The following is a 24,426-nucleotide window of genomic DNA, read 5'->3' on the forward strand; positions in this document are numbered from 1 at the left end:
CATGAATTTCTACCCTGCCCCATCTTGAAGGGTGAGGTAGCATCATGGGTCATGAATCCATGTACTCTGCAAGGTAGCTGTAAGCTCGTTAAAAATCAGTATCACAAGAATATGGTGAACAATCTGAGAGGTCATATACTCAGGGTGTTTTAGAACATGGGGCGGAAACCAGTAATTTGTCCCACCAGCACTGGGATTTCTGCTTGTGGTACTGAACTCCCACTTTCCCTGTGCATACCTTGTGCCCTCCTTCAATCTGCTCCAGAGGTTTGGGGGAAGCCTCAGAATAGATTTAGGGGGCACACAGGAGGAGGAAAGCAGGAAGATTTTGTTGCATGAGCAGAAATCCTCAGTGGTTCCACCTCCTCTGTGCTGCTATCCATCCACCTGCTTTCTTGCTTTGGGCCTAACCTGCACAGTTAGGGCAATATAATAGGAGAATGACAAGGTGAATGGCTGCTCCTGTAATTTATCATTTGCTCGGGAGAGGACAGGTGAACAAGCAGCGACAGCAAGATGCAGGAGCAGCAGGACTAGGATTCTCTGGCTGTTGTCCGTGGGCTACTTGGGTGTGGGCCTCAGCAAATGCCCAGTGATTCCAACACCACTCCTGCAGGTTTTATTTTTTGTTAAAAAAACATTTACGCGCAGAAGGCAATTTCAACACACAGTCTATCAGATTTATTGCTTTCTGGAATTTCTGGAAAGAAAGCAGTAATCTCAAATTGTACAGCTAAAGTGAGCGTAACACTCTTGCCCTCCCCGTCCCACCAAACATGGTGTTCTTAAATCGTTATAGATTCTAAGGCTTAAAAAGAGGTACAGCAATTTTAAGCACCAGTAATAGGATGCAAAACAAAACTAAGTCACGGAGTTTGTCTTCCTTGACACCCACAGCTGCAGATGCTTTTGTGCTAGAGAGGGTGTTGGTGGTGGAGTTCCTGAGAACACTGACCCAAGGACTGAGTTCACTCAGATTTGGGTCAGCTGATGCCAAAGACCAGTAGGCATGAGGCGCTCAATCTTCTCCATCATGAAGCTCAAGGGTGACAAAAGAGTTCCAAAGAACTGAAAGAAAAGAAAAAGCTACAATTAAGCTTAATGCTAAAGTTAACACACTCATTCAAGATGTATTCTGCTGACATATTTGACTGGCCTTCATTGAATATAAGTGGAATAATTTAGGAATCAAAACAGATTAGGCTTGGCAGGGGAAAAAACAGATGCACAATATAGTTCTTTTTATTGTTAAACTTTCTAAATACATTTCTAATTTTTTTTTCAAAAGAAGAGAAACTCTGAACTTTAAATATGCAAAAAAGGTATACATAGTGACAATGGGGGGGGGGAATCTGAATTCTCCAGAAAGATGCAGATGCTTTAAAAATAAAAGATTGTGAAGAGAAATGGCTGGATTCACCAAAATATGCCTAGAAGAAAAATTCAGCTGAGGAGCTGATGGGGGAAAGGTACACAAAGAAATACATTTCTATGAAACACTGGCTTGTTAAGAATGCTAGCCTTTTTACAGTTTTGTCTTTAAACAGTTCAGTCAGTCTTAGGCATTCTGTACTTCAGGACTACCCTTATTAGAGATAGGCAAATCATGGAATAAGGCTTCAATGAAAGCAAAAATAACTAACTTAAATATGGAAGCGAGGCAGAGCTAGTGCAGAAACAAAGGTTTTCAAGCCATTAGCTATATTCACTTAATAGTGCCTTAATCTTTGCTTCGACTTTACGAGAAAAAAACTGTAGGCCCTGGTGACCCCGTTCAACCTTCTCATATTCAGCACAGATACTATTTTACACAATGGACCATCCTTTCTCCTAATTGCCTTCTATAATCCACTGGGACCTTTTGCCATTCTTCACATCAGAAAATACAGTCTAGAAAGTTGCCATTTGAAATAGTATTTTAGCTATGCAAATGGATTAATGTTGAGGGAGACAGCCATGCTATCTTCAATTGCCTTGACATAGAACAGTTTGACTCAGCTAACTCTAAAGTTAGCTCTCATTCCAAGTAACTTCACAGCTCCACTACTATATTAATGATACTTTTAATCAAAGCCTCATTCTTCATATCCAGGAATTACACACAGAAGCTAACCTGTAAATTACAAGTGTCGTCTCTCAAATTAATATTACAGATTAAGATGTAGGTTAGTAAGGCAAGAAAACAGTACCTTTCATCTCTGCACATCCAACTTGTGGGAGACTATTTCACATAGTTCAAATGTAGGCTATTATTCATTACACATCTCCAAGCCATATACATTTTCTCACAGATAAGCAGAAGCTTCTAGTGTTTATAAATTTGAGATGCTCAGCAGCTGTGTATTAATTTAATTCTTGTGTAACTTAATGAGCCTTCGACAAAACAGTAAAGGGATTTATTCCTGTTACAAAAGCAGTTGTCATGCAATTATGTGAATTCATTTGTTGGAATTCAGAGGTCTAGCTGCCCTACCAGTATAATCTCCAAATGAACCCAGTGCTTCAAAATAAATATGCAAGAACACATGGAGTAGCTGATGATAGGATGACAATTTGTTACACTGGTATTTTGTGATATGTGAATTAGAGCTGCCACCTAAGGTGATTGCTTTGTATTGTTTCAGATCGAAGGATCTTTGTATTGTTACTTCAGATCTAAGGAAGTGCCATCAGCAAGACTCCATCATATGAACATTGGAGGGATGGAGACACAGAGGGCACATTCCTCTTGCTTCCTGCTTATGTTGGCAGTGAAAAGGGAACAGAGATGAGAACAGAGCACCCAATTCTACACAGGCTCTTTTCCTTGCATATTGCTAATGACTTCTGGTTTTTGCAAAGAAATCTAAGATTGCCATTCAACTAGCTTCTATCTCTTCAGGTTAAGCAACCACATAAACAAGTTCAAATAATAGTAATCCTGTTTCTCACTGGCACATTCAAAGCTTCTGGAAAGCAGGCCCTGTAACCCATTCCAGCTGCTAACAAAAGCCAATCAAGATCGCTGTGCCCCACTGGACCCAATGGAAAGCTTCCATTCACTTCAATTTAGCAGCTATGAGCCAATTTTGAGCTTTCACTGTTGGCATATTCCTTTGTGTATACGATGCAGCTATTAAAAGACTGGCTGTGGTTTTTGGCCTCTCAACAATTTTTGTTGTAGCTTGGCAAGAGGCTTGTCTGGCGATTTGATTGTAGAGGAAACAAGTGAAATATTATCCAGTGAAAATGCATAAGTCAATGTTATTCTGTTAAATAAAAGATATTAAGTTTTGTTCTTTTACAGAAGTACATAGCTGACAGAACAGATTAGACAGCTGAGAACATCCAATATCTCCTCTGTGGAATACATGGAAGAGTTGGGGGATATGAAGGAAGGCTGTCTTTTAAAAGCATAAAAACTGCTCAAAGATAACCTCATGTAGTCCAAATTTTAAACATGAAAGTAGGGAACAAATCTTATGCGCTTCTACCACCAGGTGTTATTACTGATCTACTTTCATAGCTTAAAAGAGCAAGAGCTTTGGTGGGGGGCAGTGTTTAGCCCTAGGACTTACCAATTTGTTGCAGGACATGTTAATAATAAGATTCTTAAAAAAAAAAAATCTCTAACTTACTAGAGCATGAAGCTCTGTTTTTTATCTCGTAAATGTAGAAAACGAATTAGCCACACTCACTTTCTTGAAATCTGAATGCAATCTGTTTAGTAAACAAGGCAAATAATGTAATCTAAATAAAAGAGTCATTCAAATGAGAGCCTAAGTGCTGTTTTTTAACCTATAAAGTGCTTAGCTTGAGCCCTACATCCCTGAGACCAACTTCCTTTCCTTGTGCTGTCATAAGCATTAATTTCAATTGACTATGGCCTTCATGGCTGTATAAATCCACATGCCAAGTTTACACCGCCAGGACACAGATGTTCCGTGGATGTCCTCATAACTGAAGGTCTCACTTCACCTGGAGGTCCATCAAATTCAGAACCTGAATGTAAAACATTCTAAGCTTAAGGAAACGTAGGGTAATTATAATTTAGGAAAGACTGCACATGTGCATGTTTTAATTGCTACCTGCCCTAAGTTCTCAGGAAAGAGAAGGATATAAATTTAAATAAATAACCAAATAGTCCAATAATTAATTTAGTAGGAGCAAACTGGCTACAGTAGTGAAAATGGGTTAAGGAATGAGTGACTCAGTCATTTGCGAATAAAGCTTACAGCTGTCAGCAGAAAAAAGGAACTCTCTCAATCTTCAGAAGGAATGTTGTATTATAACTTGGTATCAGCTGAGTCAAGAAGACACAGAAACATGACTATTAGCAAGAAACAAGTAGGACCAACAACAAGGTGTTGTAGTGCGGAGTGTTTGTTTACTGTTCCAATCATTCATCCTTTTCTGAAGGGCTGTTTAATTCCCACCCACTTTCTCCCCCCCCCCTGTAAAAACTTCAGGGTTCCTCCAATATTTCCTGTGTGCTATTGTTGTTTTGTGTGTGTCTAGTGTTTTGGCTATATACATAATATTCTGCAAGTCTGAACACTGAAAGAAGGAATGGTGATGGGCTCCAGGGTCATGACAGGCAAATTCCGTATACTTTAAATAATTATGGTCCCAAAATTAAGAGGGGAAAAGAACTGGAATAAAGCCAGGCTCTTACAGCATTGCTCATGGGCAGTTCAAATGACCACTTTCTGTTAGATTTAATATTTATATCTTGTCTTCTATTACAATAATACTCAAAGCAGATATTTGGTGGAGGCTTGTTAACTTTATTGGGTCACAGTGAAGTGGCAATTAAAATCACAGCCTCATATTATACATGGCAGCAATCCTATACCTGGAAGTAAGTCTGACTGAAATTCATGGGACTGAAAGGACATGCACAGGATTGCACTGTTAGTATCATTGCTTTCATTAAGTTTGAAACCTTTCAAAATTTGCATTGAAAGAAAAAAACGTAGAGTTAAACATTGAAAAGCAAGGACAAATGCATTATAGACAGATGAAACAAGAGGACTAAATGTAGGTATTCATTTTTTACTATGATAGAATGATATTCTGGGTATATCAGCAAATTAGAAAATACAGGTATTACAATGTTTATCTTTTTAGATTTGTTCATATTGAAGCACATAATTGTTTCCAGATATAACATTTTACAAGACTAAGCATGTTTCAGATGCAATTCAAAGTACATTTATAATGTTTGTAAAGACCAAACTGAAATTTGGTCTCCAAATAAAATTGAGGCCAATGTTAGTATGCAAGAAAAACCTGCACTAACAAGATTTTGTGCTATCACTATAGCGGACAAATAGTGGCAATGTTTGCAAGTCACATTAAACCATAGTTTTAAATGGTTTGTTTCCCAGCAGTATGACAGCAGTAGGACCTGCGGAAAAGTGAAGCGTCTAAGACAGGCATGTCGAAAGCCTGTTTTTGGGGCCTGCCAGTCGATTTAATCTGGCCTTCATTGCAGTATATGTCCTAGGGTAAAATCCTTAAAAAAGCTCAACAACCTTGGGGTTAAATCCTAAACTGACCAACCCTCATGCATGTTCACTTCATCAAATCTGGCCCTCTTGGTAAAAACTTTGGGCACCCCGGTCTAGGATTTCAAATTAAGCCATTGTTTATTGTAACTACAGTTTGATGTGACATATGAACCAGTTCACTATAAAAACAACACTGATTTGAACACTGTCAGCTTATTAAAAATTACTTTTAAGGAAACAAATCATTTTGGAAAAAGATAGTTTCTAACTTAGCATATGGCATGAACAAAAACCCTGCTATTCCCATTTAACTGCTCACTAAGGTTGAAATATTCAGTCAGTTACAGACCTATCCTTGTTTAACTGGGCAGATTTAGTAAGTACTTACAAAAACATGAGGGGCAGGTATTTTAGAAGGGGGTTCTACCTTTTTCTCACACAGTGCCTCCAAGACCATAGCATCTAGATCAAGGGAAGTAATAGTGCCACTGTATTCTGCTCTGGTCAAACCTCACCTGGAGTACTGTGTCCAGTTCTGGGCACCACAGTTCAAGAAGGACACTGACAAACTGGAACGTGTCCAGAGGAGGGCAACCAAAATGGTCAAAGGCCTGGAAATGATGCCTTATGAGGAACGGCTAAGGGAGCTGGCCATGTTTAGCCTGGAGAAGAGGAGGTTAAGGGGTGATATGATAGCCATGTTCAAATATAAAAAGGATGTCACATAGAGGAGGGAGAAAGGTTGTTTTCTGCTGCTCCAGAGAAGCGGACACGGAGCAATGGATCCAAACTACAAAAAAGAAGATTCCACCTAAACATTAGGAAGAACTTCCTGACAGTAAGAGCTGTTTGACAGTGGAATTTGCTGCCAAGGAGTGTGGTGGAGTCTCCTTCTTTGGAGGTCTTTAAGCAGAGGCTTGACAACCATATGTCAGGAGTGCTCTGATGGTGTTTCCTGCTTGGCAGGGGGTTGGACTCGATGGCCCTTGTGGTCTCTTCCGACTCTATGATTCTATGATTCTATGACTATGCCTGCTGAGTTATGTATGAATATTATCTAAAAATAAAAAGTATTCACTTTGTTCATACGAGAAGATCTGCAGATTCCATCTATCAATGAAGACTTCCTTAACTGTGATAGAGATGCTCCATTCATAAAGTGTTTTCTAGTATCACAGAGCAAGATTCGCATTGTAGTAAAAGAAACAACAAGGCAATAGTTTGCGCATTAATGGAGGAACCATATTTCTATATGGGCTTACTGTTAGTGCATGAATGAAGGGTGGAGTGGGAACCTTCTCCTTCTTCCCAATAATTCAAGCACTGATGATCAGCTTTACCGGAGAAGTCTTTCTTGGTGTTCTGGAGTGGTACTCATCCAGACAAAATGACAAAGTCCAAAAGCATACACAAGTCAGTGCAAGCTCCCTCTGCTTAAGGAAACTCGTAAGAACAGAGCTAGTAATGACCATGTTGTTTAACATATTTGAAACTATGTACAGTACTTCCCATCAAGCATTATTTCAAAAGAAAGTTTTATATGTGTGCATGCTAGAATTGTTTTCAGGTTTAACACTGCAATTGTTCTATATGTAAATTAGGAAGCAACAATAAAGAAATCCAGCATAGAACTTCACTGAGCTATTCTTTGTTAGTGTAACATTTGACCTTGTATCTTGTTGGAAATCATACAATTTTGCTAGCGCAGTCCTTGAATTAATCAAGCAGATAGTTATATTTCATTCCTTAAAAGTTAGCCAATTATGTACCACACACAAAAGTGTTACTGGCATGTCCAGCAACATTTTCCCACATAATGAGTAACTAAATTTGGTAGAAATGAGGCCCCTGTTATCAGACCTACATATTTTGAACACTGCTTAATGAAAAGAAACTAGAATATGGATTTCATGCAACTTTGACATTCAAAAATTAGTAACTATGCTCTATTTCTGATCTCCACTTGTTGTAATACACATATTCAGCACACACTCTCCATCCAAGGCTATACAATAGCAAAATCAATGATCTGGTGTATGCCCGGTTCAAAAGTTCAAGGGTAGGTACTCGGAATCACAGTACTAAACAATGTTTCACAGGAGCTAAAATTGAGGGCAATTTGGTATTTTACAGAGAGGTTGTTGCTGCTATCTAATACCATAGTCGGTCAAACTACATAGATCAGCATTTTGTTTTGGGTAATACACACAATACAAAAGGGGGGTTGGGGGTCATGTTGTCCTCATGACCCAATTTCTGAAAGTCAATAATTAAGACCACTTTCAGCCTAGATCTGCACTACCTTAACCACAGAAGCTACAAGAGACATCTGAAACAGCTGCTTGGATGAAGAAACTCCACCTCGTGGTACCACCAGGTGTTGTTGAACAGCAGCTCACATCATCCCTGCCCACTGGCCATGTTGTCTGGGGATGATGGAAGACTCCCAACAAAATCTGGAGGGCACTACACTGGCTGCCCCTGGACTAACATCAGGCTGCTGTGACAACTGTTTCCTGGCCAAGGTCATTTCTTCTGAGATATGCTGTGAGCTGGAGATCCAGAAGGACAATAGCAACTGAAATACCTGGGGACTGGGAAAAACCTGTATACACATCCTGCACCTCCCTTGTAACTCTTGCCTATTTAAATATATTACAAGCATCTTCAATATGTTTAGAATAGGTGGTATAAATACTCAAAGTAAGCAAGTAAAATAAAATAGTAACGAAGTGGAAGACCCTTAACAGGCATGTAGTACATCAGAAAAGAAAAGAAATGACAGTTCAGCAGATGGTACATGTGACATCATCTGTTTACATGTGTGGTTCAATGGACCTTCAAAACAAATCTGATAAGAGGTAGGATGCTTGCTTCGAAAAGGAGGGTAAATTGAAGATCTACCAGACAATGCTGGTGCCCTGTGAATATGGAATGCATGGTGTGTTTACTGTACAGTATTCATTAGGATCCTGGAAGCATCTTCCTATCCTTCTCTGGCCTTAGAAGTATGCTTTGTGCTGATATGTTAGTTGTTTCAGTGCCAAGGACGGATATGTTTGTTTGCTCATGCAATTTTAAGGGGTTGAGTGGAGTAGTACTTAGTCTGCTTTGTGGTCTTAATAATTGTTTTAGTTGTTCCTGTTGTTTTAGTGTATTTGAACCAAGTCTATACAACATTTTGTGACACTGTAGCTAAGTGTATGCGTTTTAGCTGGTATCCTGCCCTGGAAGCCTTTGGGATGAATGATGGACAAGAAATAGCCAGTAAGTAAATAAGTAACATTTGCATAATTCAGGCTATTAATCAAAGCAGTCAGCTTGAAGAAGAGTTCATTCAAACGTCTACCTGATCCCTTTTAAGAATACCAGTTTAGGTAACAAAAGCCCTCATGACTCAAGCTTCTAAGCATATTAGAATGATTACTGACTATCAAGAAAATATGTTGAAGATTATCTCTACAAAATATTAGCCAATCATCCTGATCTGATATAACCACTGAAAACTGGCCAAAGATAGTGCTTTCTTTACCTTTACAACCCTCTTTAGGAATTCTTGTCAATGAGGGCATTTGTTATTGAAGTTGTATTTGTTATGGGCCCCATTCTGCCTCTCCCATGTGACATATCTCAAATTATTTTTATTTTACCATATAATTTTATTCTGCAGTTTGAACAATGCTACTTGTACTTCTTGTTGTTATAAAGTCCACTTATCCCTTTGATAATTGTGTTTGCCTTGTGCTATCAATACAAAGAGAAAATCACATAGTGAAAATTGACCGCCTTCCTGCCAGAGTAAGCTATCTATATAATCAAAAAAGCTTACAGAAACATAGTGTTTTAAAAGCATAAAGTAAAATCCTTTTAGGCTCCAGAGACTTAACTTGCCATATTTGCCATACATGGAATGGAAACTAAACAGTATTAGGGTAAATAGACAAGCAATGCTTTCATTCAAACCATATAAAAGAAGTTTTCTTTGGTCAGCCACTAGCTCCCAGGGTACAGAAAGAAAGAATGCAACCGTTTATTTATTATTTGTATATGGACTTAATATGTAACAGGATACTGGGAGATAGTCTCAATATTTTCATGCTAATAATTCAAACACTGTAAGTTAGGGTTGCCATATTTCAAACAGTGAAAAAATCTGGAAAGTTTTTGAGCTTTTTTGGGCAAACAAGTAGTTGAGATTTTTGGGCAAAAAACAGTATTCCAGAAGTATGGCAACCCTACTGTAATTATTAGCAAATCCTTACAGTCAAAGAAAAACTGCATGTGGTTTGAAATGGCTTAAGAGCTCCCCTGTCCTGCTTTAAAACTGGAAATTGTGGTACATCAGATGTTTCCCCATAATGAGATACAGTCCAGCTGCTGAAAGAAAACCAAGATCGTCATGTATCACCTCTGAAAAATCCCCTCTTAAAAAAAGAGAAACACTGAGCTATGCTGAATCAGGTTTTTAGATGCCCATTGTTCTGAATTAGTTTATAGTGTTCCAGAGATGGTTTCTGCATGTCATATAAATACATTAAGTAAGTTGAGTCAATACTTACAGCTTTAGCAAAAATGACCATAAGTTCCGGGAACTGGTGTGTGAGGAGCGCTAACATTGCTGTGAAAGAGCACAGCCCTGCAGTAAAGTGGATGAAAAAAGGAAGTTCCTTCTGCGGGTACACAGACACATCATGAAATGCTGGAAGGAAGGGGGAAATGGCAATAGTTATTTGATATTCCAGGTATTTTAGGGATGGTTAGATAAAGGTCGTGATTTTGCAAAGAAGAAAGACCTATCTGAGATGAACTATGATCTAACTTTAAATAGAGGGGAGGAATCTGCAACACTGATTAAATTAAGAATTATTTTAAAATATACCCTTTGCAGTTAAGATATACATCAGTGAAAGCCTCAATGGAGTAAAACGTTCTTTCCTTTTAAGAATTGACCAAAGCAACAGAATTTTTAAAACCTGAAACCTGCTGGAGAGTAGCAGCATAAAAAGTGTTAAGATGATTTTATTTATGGATAGTTTTGTATTTAAAAACTTAACAGGAATGCGTGAGTGATTGTGCTGAAATGTCTTCATGCACTGGAGTTTAATTATACCGGGAAGCCGATGGCTTAGGGTTCGTCACTAGCAGAGGCATTCCTTGAGCAATATCCTGCATGAGTGAGAAATGAGTAATTTAGAGCAGTCTGGGGGCAGATTTTAATTAGTTTTTAAACAGAGCTTTTCAAGATTTAATTTTTTTATTGAATTGCAAAAATATGCAAGTGCACTTGTGGCAGATGTGCCCCTTGGCTGCTTTAGTTATAAGTATGCCATATACTTTATAAACAAAGTTCTCCCAAGAAGGATAAGTTAACACTTATCAGAATCTCACCAGCACCTAGCATGAAACAAAACCCTCATTATAAAATAAAGGGGCACCAAAATTCTCGCACTTAGCAACTGAGAAGTATATTTTCAAATCACTTTACAAAGCATCGTTCATGGGCTACTATCAAGAGCCTAACTCAAGGTTAGAATTTACCAGTGTGGCAAAGAACCTCTATTTTTGCATAGATTCTAGTACAAGTCAAGTACATGTGATTAGGAAACTCTAGTGGTTAGGAAGCTCTATGGTGGTCTGGTATGAGTAAGGCAGGTTTGCCATTTTATAAGGGCTGGTTGCTGGTTAACCAATGCTGTTTTGACCACTTTCTGGTTAAATCAATTGTGACAGCCATGCCTCCTAAGGGTTTGACATTCAGAAGGCCAAAACAACCTCACATTTATTAGGGCTTTATACCAAAATATTTCAAAAATCATGTTTTTTAATTGCAATTGTTTATCATACCAGACCTGAAACATCTTAGGAATCCTTTGAAGACCATGCACATTTCTTGTAGGAAGTGTTTATGCATGAAAAAATAATTTTTGAAAAGGGGGGATCATCACAAGCAACAGTTGCACATGGATCTATTTCACTCCCCATTCTGTAATATTCCTATAGAACAATCTATGTCATTAACGTATTTTTTCCCTACAGAAAATATTGAACATATGAAACATTCCTGATCTGACTACAGGATTCAGTTATTTAAGTGAATGGCACCCTTCCTAGCACACCAAGAATTTCTCTGTGAGTGTAACTCATTTTTACCTATCTAACAGAACATATTTTCGAGTAAGGTATTTCATTGCGTAACTTTCATGTTCACCTATCTTTAAAATTCACTTTACTTTACATCTATCTCCAAACATCTGAGAGCTGAGCAACTCTCGCAACATACAGAAAAATACAAAAGTACACAGCATGCCAAGCTATGTGCTTGTGTCATGGCAATATATGTGCTTAAAACAGCCATACTAGCTGGAATCTTTAGGTATGGCACATTTCCAGCTTAGGTCTGTGCTGAACAAGTTGACCTTGGGCCAGTTTCTCTCCTCATTTGAGTATGGCCATTTAGAAGCCAGAAAGAAAATAGCCTTTTTTTATTTAAAACGTTGAGTTAAAGCTCCAAAGTGTTATCTGAAACTGCAGGTTAAGCAAATGTATGCAAGTCTAATTATTAAATATTTATACCTTGCCTTTTTATAGTACAGTCTCCAAGGTGACCAACATAAATATACAAGACAATTCAGATAAAGACCTCTATACCACCCACAAATGTAGGTCTTCAATCAAGCCGTGCAGGTTGCTTACTGAAGGAGTGCGGCAGCTTCTCGCTGATGTGATGGTGTCTAAAATTGCACGGTGACCATTCTGAAACCTGGATATTGAGCATTTTCTTCACAGTGGAAATGTCCACAAGAGTGCTGATCAAATTGACATTCCCACAAGGGAAGCACTCATTCAATATTTTCCCACCTGAAAGAAATTGTCATTCTGGCCTGGGGTGCATGAAGGAGAACACAGGCCATTTAAAATGCTCTTCCCTTTTGATAGAACTAACCTAGAATGCAGAGAATGCTGCTCCAGTCAAACAAGTAGAGAAAGAAACTCAACAACCACAAAGCCGAGGGGCAATATTGTCAAGTAACACTGAGAGAGACTGACTAAAGACACAAAAGGGGACAATGATATTTTAATGCCACTCCTTTTAGAAAAAATCCCCTCCTCAGGTTATCTTCACAGCACAGAACTCACCACAGCACAACTCCATTCCATACCAGTCATCTTTATGATTATTTTGTACTATTTTTATGGTATTTTATGTTCTATTGTATCTGTATATATATATTGCTGTATACAGCAAGGTATTTTATATGTGTGTGTGTGTGTGTGTGTAATAAATACAAATGCCATAAGATCTTGTACTAGAAACCCCAAGTCATGTGGAAAAGAGAACAAGCCACAGCTCTTCCCCACACCAGCGTCTCACCTCCTGGCCACCAGAGGCAATGCTGCTGTGGGGAGAAGTCATACTGAGGTGGTCTCTCCCATAGTGTGAGGTATTGACATTTTCTTTGCAGAATGGGAAGGAGTTGGACCACAATCCCACCACCACTTCAAATATAAGATACAAAAGGGGGCTAATTTACATTGTTGGATAGCTGCTTCATTTATTTAAAAGCTAACTGCATTCAGTGTACAAGTGTATGGAATATTTATTGTATGCATGTATAGACACACAGGTATTCCAGTTGAGCACAATGCCACACAGAAAGAGAACAGACTTTTGTGATTAACTGTAGATGGAAAAAATAAAATGTGAGAAATGGAACATTTTCTTACTTGGTAATAACTCTCTGTCTGCTGTCTCTGTGCAGCTGGGATAAGGATAAAATAGATGGCCCTTTTCTAATGGATATGGGATCATTCTAAAGGCTGAGGAGGTAAAAAAAAAATCATCAACATCAGACCCATGCAAAATTCACTTTATTAGAGTTGCCTGGAAACAAAGTCATATCTGTGTTCTGTATACCACTTGTGATCAGATTCCTTTTATTAAATTAGCACCATTCTAGCTACCCTCAGACTCACTGACAATCACCTCCCAAGCCATCCAGTCTTCTTTCACAAATCAAATAGGATAGGAATTCAATATTCACATAGCATGTTGCATACATCTTGTTGGCATCAAAGAACAAGACTAGATGATCCATGGAGTCCCTTCCAACTCTATGATTCTAAGACAATATGAATACGATCCAAGATACTTCTTGACATTTTTAGTTTGAAACACCCCATCTAGCTTAGAAAACTTTCTTAGAAAACTGGCAAAGTGGTGCAACAGGGGTTTCTTTCATAAGAATGAAATATTAGCAGCACATGCTCTTCTACATATCAGCTATTTTGTTCCCCCCCCCACCCTGAAGTACTCTGGTTGTGCATTCAGTTACACTGAAGTAACTCCATGAACTGGCTTTTGGAAGGAATGGGTGGGGTGGACAAGGAAAAGAAATATGCATGCACAATAGATCTTTTAGTGTTCACTGCAGAAGAGAACACCTACATGCATGTATTTTTAGATCCTGGAGCAGAAAGAGAGCACAAGCTGAACACCTGTGTCATCTTAATTGCACCTTCAATGTGACTGAAATCTGGACAAGAACTAATACCAAAACTAACTAAAGTGCAGAGGGAACCTCAATAATGAGTCAGGACAGCCTCACAGTTGAGCTCCAGCTGCACATTTAAAAATAATGATCCAAAAGAGAGAGAGAGAAATATTAGCTCATGCCACTAGCAAAGAATACTTACTGCCTTCCCATGTGCAGTGCAACAGATTAAGCGCCCCTTCAATTCGCTTCCAGTGCTGGAGATGGAAGAAAGCATATGCCACTGCTTCACTGTCTCCACGTTTCAGGATATGCTCCGGAGGCAAAATTAAGCTTTTCATTTCTAGCAAGTACTGGAAGGAAATGTGTAAAGTGACGTGAAGCTACACAGGCTATTGAGGTTAGTTTTTCGTATACACAGACTTTCAAATATTTCAAAATTACTTTTAGCTTGATCCATATATTACATTAGAGATAAAAGTTGCTGACTGGAACAAAATGTGGATTATTTGGCAAATGCAAATTTGAGAAGCGCCTTATGTACAGGCATATACAGACACCACTCAATGGGGAAAGACTAAATCAGATAAGTGTTCATATTTTACAAACACATTCAGACTTCAGATTGCAGTACGCAAAGTGGTTCCAGGAACATACATGTAATTGCCTTTCTAGACAGACTAGGAGACAGAACATCAGTGAAAATCTTCAGTCCACGTGATGCAATCATTATATTAGGTGCTAATACTAAACCCCAGTTCTTGGAGAATTTATCAAACAGAAGACACCCTTCAGCAACAGACAGCACTGGCTGAACACAAATTATAATGAAAACTGAAGTGGTAGCCAGGGATTAGGCAACTCTGCAGTCCAGTAAAAGCCATTAAAAGCACCATGTATACTCCAAAGCCCCCTTCCCAACCCCTTCAATCACAGGCACTCTTTTCTCCATTGAAGAAGGCCCACTATCTAGATGCAGACAATGCATTTGGAAAAGCAACATGCTACTACTAACATGGGTTGTTTTTGTTTACTGCTTTCTTCAAAAATGCAGCTTAGTTTGCACTGCTAAATGCGCCAAAGGGGGGGGGGTGCCTGTTCCTTTTACAGAGCAATGAACTTCCACATTTACGTGCAAGAACAACAGGATTAGGGAAGTAGAAACAAATAACCACAATCAATGTGATTTATAAGGAAATGACTCCCAAGAAGTGGAAGAGGATACAACAGTAAATTATAGAAGTAATAAAGGTGATGTGCTCAACTGCCAGCAGGGCCTGTTGAAAACAAAATTTTGAGGAGCCCAGGGAGTTTGTCTTTGTTAGGGTTTCACACTGATAGGTAGGTGCCAAACAGTGACACAAGAAACTCCATTAATAGGTCTCTTAAAATAAATAAATAAGTCTGGCAATTGTTACGGTATGGCTCTGCCTTCACTGCTTTGTCTCCCAGTAAAACAAAAGGCGATGGAGGCTATTAGCCTTACCAAATTGACTTGTGTCCTCAACCAGACAGAGAACTGTATTCACGTGCCATTCACAAAGCAATCTACTGAGTCTATTCTATACCAGGGATGGGATGGTGATAATAATTTTATTTATACTCCGCCCGTCTGGCTGGGTTTCCCCAGCCACTCTGGGCGGCTTACAGCATGTATAAAACACAGTAAAACATCAAACATTACAAACTTCCCGATACAAGGCTGCCTTCAGATGTCTTCTAAAAGTTATGTAGTTCTTTATCTCCTTGACATCTGAAGGCAGGGCATTCCACAGGGATAGGTGTGGCTCTCAAATTGCTATTGGAGTATACTCCCATCATCCATGATCCTTGACAATGCTGGCAGGGGCTTATGTGAGTTGGGTTCAACAGAATCCGGAGGGCCACAGGTTCACCATTCCTGTTCTACAGGTATACTCTTCCACAAAATGCAAATGGTTACTTTAAATGCTCTTGTTAGTGTATAATTACTTGAGTATTCCCCCCCTTTTAGAAATTCTATTTGAAAAAGAGTACTAAGAATTGCAGGTTTAAAATTTCATTGATGAAAACAAATCAGAGAACGTTTAGAGAACATTAAATGAATGACTTTGATGAAGTCACTTATGAACTGGCCTGATCCACACAATAATGGCCAAAGCTAATCACATCCTTGATCACTGCAGTCAATAACACTGTCAGTTCTCCCCAAAACTGTAAGAATGCAGTGAACTTAATGATTTTTCAGCAGATGCCACAAACCATGAGATTATTTACTAATCCAGTTTAGAGGACTTAACTTTTCCCATTCAGATTCTTGAAGGAATGTAGCCAAGGTTGTGCCCTGGTCAAATATAGTGCATTTACTGCTTCACTAGGTTCTTCATTTTGTGTCTTGGGGCTACTTCTGGGAGGGTAATATTCTTACTAATCCCATTTAATCCTCTTTGACAATTTTTTTTTAACACAGTAAGGGATCACTTGTAGAGAGCCATTGTGGGAAAATGGTCTCAAATATCTGACCTCTGACATGACCCCTGATGGTCTTCAGTAACTAGTTTGGTGTTGAGATAGATTTCTTAAATAAGGCAGGGGGAAAGTTGCAACAATGGTCAAGCTTCGACTATATTAGCCTCTCAATCACTAATTGTGAACTCTCCAGCTCAGGGGGTTAAATCTGCCTGTCTTTCTACATTATGCCATGCAGACACATAAGATAAATAAGTGGAAACTGCAGAAAAATAGCTAGTTCTAAATCCCTTGTTTAGCTATTTGCTTTTGTATGGGGGGGAGCGGGAGATGGCTTGCTGAAAGTATTTTAGTTGCAAATTTGGCATGCAGAACCGGTTTCTCTCTCTCTCTCTCTCTTTCTCTCTCTCTCTCTCTCTCTCTCTCACACACACACAGAGGTTGTTGTGTTGCTGTCATTTCAAAAAAAAAGCCACCCATTTCCCCCCAAAAGCAAGTGTACTTGGGTGCCAGTTTGGAGGGTTTGTACTGCCAGAGAAACAGAACAGTGATCATGTTGGTGTACCACCTACTGCTCAACAGCCTTTCTGTCAAAGATGGTTGAGGTAATCTCAAGTGTGGTAGATGCCTCCTTGTAGCAGGGAGTATTCCTTGTCATATTGAAAGGAAGGGGTACATCATCACGCCTAGATCATGAGGATCTAAACTACTACTCAGTCACTAATATCCCTTTCTGAGCAAGGTGCTCAAGAGACTTGTGGCCATGCAACTTCAGACATACTAAAAGGAAAAGCGATTATCTTGACCCATTTAATTCAGCACCAGGGCTGAATCTAGACACATCGAAAAAGTGTTTCAGTTAAACTTGTTGTAAACTTCATACAAGGGAATCCCATTGGCGAAAGACAGGACTCCACATCGCCATCTGGTGTCACAGAGTTATAATGCATATACAGTGGTACCTCGGGTTACATACGCTTCAGGTTACATATGCTTCAGGTTACAGACTCCGCTAACCCAGAAATAGTGCTTCAGGTTAAGAACTTTGCTTCAGGATAAGAACAGAAATCATGCTCTGGTGGTGCGGCGGCAGCATTAGCTAAAGTGGTGCTTCAGGTTAAGAACAGTTTCAGGTTAAGAACGGACCTCCAGAACAAATTAAGTACTTAACCCGAGGTACCACTGTGAAGTGCTTTATCTTTACAAATGTAGCTGAGTCCCAGGTCTGGTTTTGGCACAGAGACGGTTGTGGCTGATAACTTGTTTTAGGAGAGAAATGGAAGGGTTACACTGTTGCTTCTCCTTCAACTCTTAGTGGATTTTGATACCATCAACCTGGAGTAACTTGGTGGGTTAGGATCACAGTGTTACAGCAATCCCAGACCTACCTATAGGGCTGCTTCCAAAGAGCTGAGTTTGGCTTAGCCCCTGTCTGGGTTAGATATAAGGACTTGCTGGAAAATAAGACTCCAAGATGGTTATCACCAATGGAAGCTAAGGCAGTTAAAAAGCTAAATATGGAGTCGAAATGGCCAAGATATTGGGAAATCTTGGAAAAGGAAGGGGACAAATTGAGATTGCAGAGTTTTGAAAAACTAAAAGGGAAGGTGAGAGATTGGTTACATTATCATCAAATAAATGAAGTGTTTAAATTAGACAGTAAAATAGGCTTCCAGGTGGAAAAATCAAAATTAGAGACTGAACTGTTAGAATCCAGTACTAAGAATTTGTCAAAAATGTATGATCTGCTGCTGAAATGGAATACACAAGATGAAATGGTAAAATCAAGTATGATTAAATGGGCTTAGGACATTGGTCATAACATCATGTTTGCTGATTGGGAAAAGTTGTGGACCACCGGGTTGAAGTTTACGGCGTGTAACGCCTTAAGAGAAAATATAATGAAAATGATTTATAGGTGGTACATAACCCCAGTCAAGCTTGCAAAGATCTACCACTTGCCTGATAATAAATGTTGGAAATGTAAAGAAAAGGAAGGTACATTCTTTCACCTCTGGTGGACGTGCCCGAAGATTAAGGCATTCTGGGAAATGATTTACAATGAACTGAAAAAGGTATTTAAATATACTTTCCCCAAGAAACCAGAGGCCTTTCTCTTGGGTATTGTCGGCCAGGGGGTGTTAAAGACAGATACAATTTTTTTTATGTATGCTACAACAGCAGCTAGAATACTTATCGCAAAGTACTGGAAGACACAGGATCTACCCACACTGGAAGAATGGCAGATGAAGGTGATGGACTACATGGGCTTGGCAGAAATGACGAGCAGAATCCGAGACCAGGGAAGAGAAGCGGCGGAAGAGGAATGGAAGAAGTTTAAGGACTACTTAAAGAGATACTATAAAATTAATGACAACTAGAATGATGTTGGGTTTAAAATAAATGGTTACTATTAGTAATGGTTAAGATAAAGAGAATAAGGATGATTAACATAAATTTATAGTAAAATAAGGGAAGATTCGCTGAATAATTGTAAGAACTTGGAATACAGAAACGGGAAGCAAGAGGAAGTCGAGGAAGTAAGGTTTAAGAAATTAGGACATGAAATGGTACTTGTTTTTTGTTCTGTTATTGTTTGTTGCTTGTTTATGTATGTTTTGTTTGTGTTAATATAAAAATTGTTTAATAAAAAATATTATAAAAAAAAAAAAAGAGTTTGGCTTAGCCCCAAGTTCTGCAATCCTAACTTGGTGAAAACACTGTTGGTGGGTGGTCCTTGTGCTGGGAAAATGTGTATTTTGCCTCTTCTAGATTCCTGGATCAAAATATCCCAGCTAGTTTTACATGTTCTAGTAATCTCCCAGTTGGATTACTGTAGCTTTCAGTACTGTTGGAAAACACTTTGAGAGTGTCTGGTGAAAAGTGCTATACAAATTTTATAAGGCAACTAAGGTTTGATAAAAGAAGTTTTGGAATTCCAGAGGAAAGATCCATTTGAACCAATGAGATTTATTTCTGAGTAGATATGCACAGGACCACTCATCTTGAAACTTTAGTTTTGACCAAGAAAAAATGCACATCTAAAACAAGCATTTGTTATTTCAGATTCATGCTTAACTATAAGATTGAACATACATTCCCTGGAAACTCGGGTAGCAGAGGTGGGAATGCACACACACACACACACACACACACACACACACATAAACCAAGCAGTCAAGCAAGCCTGTTATCGCTTAAATTGAAAACCATAGACACAATATATTCCAGAACTTGACTCTTTCTTAATCTAAAGAAGCTGTGCCTGTATCTAACACTGCTGGCACACCATTCTCCCCAGCTCCTTGTCAGCTGGAAGTTGCACCAATACAAATAATGAAATCTGAAAGAAAGCATGACCAGAAAGGAAGATAGAATTATGGATAACACGAAGCGCTAATTTTCTTGACAACACACAGAGCTAGTCAGGACAACACAAAAAGATGGTACAGACATATTAAACTCCTTAAGGATACAGCAGTTCTGAAGCAATTGAAGAGACACCTAACTCTTAGATAATGATAAGACATCATAATCTTCTCCCCCTAAAGGCAAAGGATGAAGCAAAATCTGTCTGAGACTGTCTGAAATGAACTTGCTGTGCTCTTGATCAGTCATGCAGGCAAGCAGCAAATTTTCTCAGCAATTAGCTCTCTCAGTGCACATTCTATCAGATTGGACAGGCAGACAGAAGACTGGGTGGATAAATTCAGACCTTCAAGGAAAGAACCATTTGGACGTCCCGATTATCAGAGGAGGATTAGGTCTGGGGATAAGCCATCCTTCCACTATCAAGACTGCAAGGGCCATATATCATCAGTGTCAGGAATGTATAGAGCTGGTTGAAATTCCAACTGTATACACTCATTTAGAGGAAAGTTGGACTGGGGGGAGGGGAGTCTACCATCTAGGCTCATCCCATTGGGTGATATACACTTTACGAGTGTGGTAGGAAGGCTTTAATTGTTCCATATGACATGAAAATAAAATGCTTTTAAAATCTGTCTTGGAAACAGAATTTGGTTGGGATAAGAAATTAGTCAATTACATCAGCTTAAACATTTATGTTTCAGGTTATCCGAATTAACCTCATGGATGTTTTAATTTTCTTTTTAAGTCACTCTTTTACCTAGCACTTGTGTAGCTACACAAGCAAATTAAACATAATCATTGTAAGTTTCTAATATTAGAAATACTAGACAACATAGCTAAGAGATAATATTTATGTGGCGACCTCCAGATGCTGTGAACTAGAACTCTCATCATTGCTAACCACCGGTCATATTGGCTGTGAGTGATGGGAGGTAGAGTACAATTTATGGAGGGGACCATGTTGGTCATCCTAGTCTCAGATATTGAGAACACTTAAAATTTGTTATAATGAACAGTTCAATTGAAATACACAAATTGCACTATCTAGAACAGTGAAGCATTTGTACAATATTATATTAAAGTTTATATTTTGCCAGCAGAACAAATTCAAAATATAATCCCTTAACACTGATCAGCACCAATGTGCCCAGTAAGCCACATGTTCTGCAAAAGAATATGTTCATAAAGGTCATGTATATTGTCTGCAAAAAGACTAAGGGCAAAAATCAGTCCTCAATGTTGCATGAAGAGGCACTTATGGAAGCTCAGAAAGGCATGACAAAAAGCTCTTTTTCAGTGTATGAGGTTCAATTTTGCTGTCAGGATTTACAATTATCCTGCCAAGTTTACAGTAAAATGAGCTGGTAGTGCATGCAACTGTAAGACAGTCTTACATTTCATTAACAGTACAGTAAGACTGCAACTCTTGTGAGCACTACGTTCCAGAGCACTCATGTGAGCACTACGTTCTACACAGCACATACACAAAATCGCACACAGACAAAAGCTGCCTGCAGGAAGTGGGGGAAATCTTGTGCACTGGCTCCCTAGGCTGCAAGAAAGGTGGGGGGAAGCTTGGTTCCTTCAGATGCAAAAAGGGAGAGAAAAGCAGACAGGGAGAGAGGCAGGCAGAAATGTGGCTCAATTCCAGATTTGGGGGTTTGTTTTGCCTGCAGCTCTGTCAGCCTCTCTCTGTCCAGCCAGCAGCTCAACATTTCTTCTTATTCTTCCATCTGCCTCTACAGCTTCTCCACTCATTTCACTCATTTTGGAGCTGCCACCTCTGATGCAACCACGGTTGGGAAGGCTGGTGCTTCCTCAAAAGCCAAGAGTGCATAATTGAATTTGCTTAAGTAAAATGTGTGTGTGCTGCAACTGCACTATACAGAGTCCAGACCACATGGGAAAATAGTTCCACTCTTTGCTAGTCAGGCCACATCTAGAGTCGTGGGTTCAGTTCTGGGTGCCACATTTAAAAAGGACTGGTGAATGTCCAGCCAGCATGGTGAGGTGGTCTGGAAACCAAGCTCTATGAAGAGCAGTTGAAAGATCTGAATACTAGAAGTCAGACGTAATAAAAGTCTGGAAACTGCTGGGAAACCAATTTCAGCTAAACGTTAGAAGAAACTTCCTAACTGTTACAAGCTATTTGACAGTGGAATAGGCTGTCTGGGCAGCTGGTAGGCACTAGCTTCACTGGAGGCATCTGCTCAGAAGCTGTCAACCATCTGTCAAGAGATGCTGTAGTTCAGGGGTTGAGAACAACTTTGGCTCAGCAGGCCAGATTCTAAAGTGGCCACCCCTTTGTGGGCCACTTTTGACAGGAGGGCGGATCCCCAGGGAAGTGTGAGGAGCAAGGTTCAGGGATGAAAACAAGGTCTCTGGAGGAGCAGTAAGATATCCTTCCAGTCTCCTCCAATTAGTTTGCACAAGACCAAAGAAATGCCTTCCATAGGAACAGTTTCAAGCCCCAATAGGCCCTGCTTCTAAGAAAAAATGGTCCCCATTAAAGGACAGCATCTTTCTTCAAAGCAGAAACCATGCTTATCCTATGGGTATTCCTGCATGGGAAATCACTATATTCAAACAGAGAAGGATCAAACCCACTGTATGTAGAATGGTTTACAGGTTCATTTAGAGCTAGCCATAGTCACAAACAAAAGGATGGAACTAAAACACTTACTCAAATATCTTTCTGAGAACCCATCTGTTTCTTATTGTCTCACTTATCTGATACATCTAGTTTTCAACTGGACAAAATCCTAAATTTCAGCCATTTAGAAAAAGCTTTCACTTCCTATTAGACAAAGAAAGTGGTCCATTAACAATTGACTCTTTGGAAAAAAACAAATAAAAGCATGCAAAAAACAAGTTCTTCCCTAGAGGAGTTATTTTTAACTTAGTTCTAGTACAATATACTATAGTTCTGACTGTCTACAGATGAAATTGTCCCAAAAAATGCTGATACGATCATTATTTCCTGGATAGTTGTTCTGTTCCCATGGTTCTCAAAGTGGTAGGTGAATCTCCCTAAGAAGGCTTGCAATCCGTGGGAGTATTAGTGGTCCTGTTTACCCCACATTTCCCCCGATTTTCTTCTTATTTTTATTAATCTATATAGTGTCAACTTGCACAATGTTTACTTGGAAGTCAAAGTAATAGCGATATACATTTGTATGCATTGCGTGAATTCAAGAATAAACAGAGGGGTCCACTGTGTTCTATTTTTCTGGAATCCATATCTAAACAGGGACCTTAAATGACCCTTTGAGCTCATATTAAATCATGCCTTGACAACAAGCGGCACCAACTCGTTGCTTTTTCTTAGTTATGTTTAAACAAGCTCAAACATTGTCTCTTATCTTAGGACAGGGGTAGCCAACATGGTGCTTCTTAGATGTTTTTGAACTACAACTCCCATCAGCCCCAGCCAGCATGGTCAATTGTCTGGAATGATGAGAGTACAACTCATATGGAGTCCAACAACATATGGAGGTCACCACATTCACTACCCTATTTAGGAGGGAATTGTATTAGGTTGGAAATTCAGTCAACATGCTTCTACCAATCAGAAAACAAAATCATGCTCTAGGACAGCATACTATTTCATGGCCTTTGAATGTTTCATTAAGGTAAACAAGTGCCCACCCTATGGAGGTTAACATATATTATCTCCCTCTGTATGGAAAATTATGGCTGGGGAAGCAGGTAGAGTCTGTTTAGCAGGAGATCCTAAGGACTGCCTTGATCAGCCAACCTATTTATCAACTCAGAAGCTCAAAAGCAGCCAGCAGAAATGCAGAGGTGAATGCTTGGTATTACAGAAGCTGAAATGGTTTATATATTTCTATTTAGATTTATGGTACCTTTCAAAACAGAACACAAAGTGGTTTTACAAACAGAACAATTAAATCAGATAACAATTTCCATACATCTTTAAAACAAATAAAATTGAAAATAAATAATAACGGGGGGGGTGTGTGAAAAGACACTGAACTAGAAAGACAGTGAGCTCAGAACCATAAAATCCTTTTTAAAAAGGGCTAGAGGAAAACATTAGATTTCTAGTCTCCCTAGATCAGAGGTGGTGAACTTTATTTTCAATCTGAGGGCCATACTGCCTCTTAATCCACCCTCTGAGGACCACATACCAGCATGGTCAAAAGCAAATCAGGCATAGCTACCCCACACTCGCTCTTTCTTGTACATACACCTAGCTCAGCCACACATCCTTAACTCAAGACAACTCTGCAGAAAAACACACACACCACACTTTACACACCATTGTTTATCTCTTTGCCAGCAGTGCAATACAACTGCTCCCTCTTCTGTTACCCCCTTCTCTGATTCCCCCACTCTCCCTGCCAGTCTTGTGGCATTATACCCTCCCCATGTGTTCTTCCTAACCCTACCATCCCCAAGGGCTCCATTATTCACTTCAGGACAGAGTGATTAGGATCCTCCTACCAGTATTAACAGCATTTGCAGAACTTTACCAGCAACTGTGATTTCAGAAAACCAACAAGAACAGCTGAGATCTGAACACGCAAGTCAAGAAGTGCATGAGCACATCTGACTGAGGCCGAGGACCTCAGAAGTGCTGTGAGAAACCAATAAAAAAA

The 24,426-nt window shown here is 39.3% G+C and overlaps 1 protein-coding gene and 1 long non-coding RNA gene across 2 annotated transcripts in view; both read right to left on the reverse strand.

Moving 5' to 3' along the window:
- Positions 1-658: 658 nt before the first annotated feature.
- ST7L (suppression of tumorigenicity 7 like) overlaps positions 659-24,426 on the reverse strand; it is a 41,769-nt gene continuing 18,001 nt past the window's right edge. The window contains exons 12-15 of the mRNA XM_053393497.1: positions 14,187-14,337; positions 13,218-13,310; positions 10,052-10,191; positions 659-1,068 (exon numbers count right to left, since the gene is read on the reverse strand). Of these exons, the coding sequence (XP_053249472.1) occupies positions 973-1,068; positions 10,052-10,191; positions 13,218-13,310; positions 14,187-14,337 (480 nt within the window). The 3' untranslated portion in view covers positions 659-972. The remainder of the gene's footprint in view (positions 1,069-10,051; positions 10,192-13,217; positions 13,311-14,186; positions 14,338-24,426) is intronic.
- On the reverse strand, positions 4,746-5,943 carry LOC128416182 (uncharacterized). The gene is made up of 2 exons (XR_008331164.1): positions 5,600-5,943; positions 4,746-5,545 (listed from the first exon to the last, which is right to left on the reverse strand). It is a non-coding gene; the product is annotated as an uncharacterized LOC128416182 (long non-coding RNA).

This window comes from Podarcis raffonei, chromosome 6, assembly GCF_027172205.1.
Source record: "Podarcis raffonei isolate rPodRaf1 chromosome 6, rPodRaf1.pri, whole genome shotgun sequence".
Taxonomy (NCBI): Eukaryota; Metazoa; Chordata; class Lepidosauria; order Squamata; family Lacertidae; genus Podarcis; species Podarcis raffonei.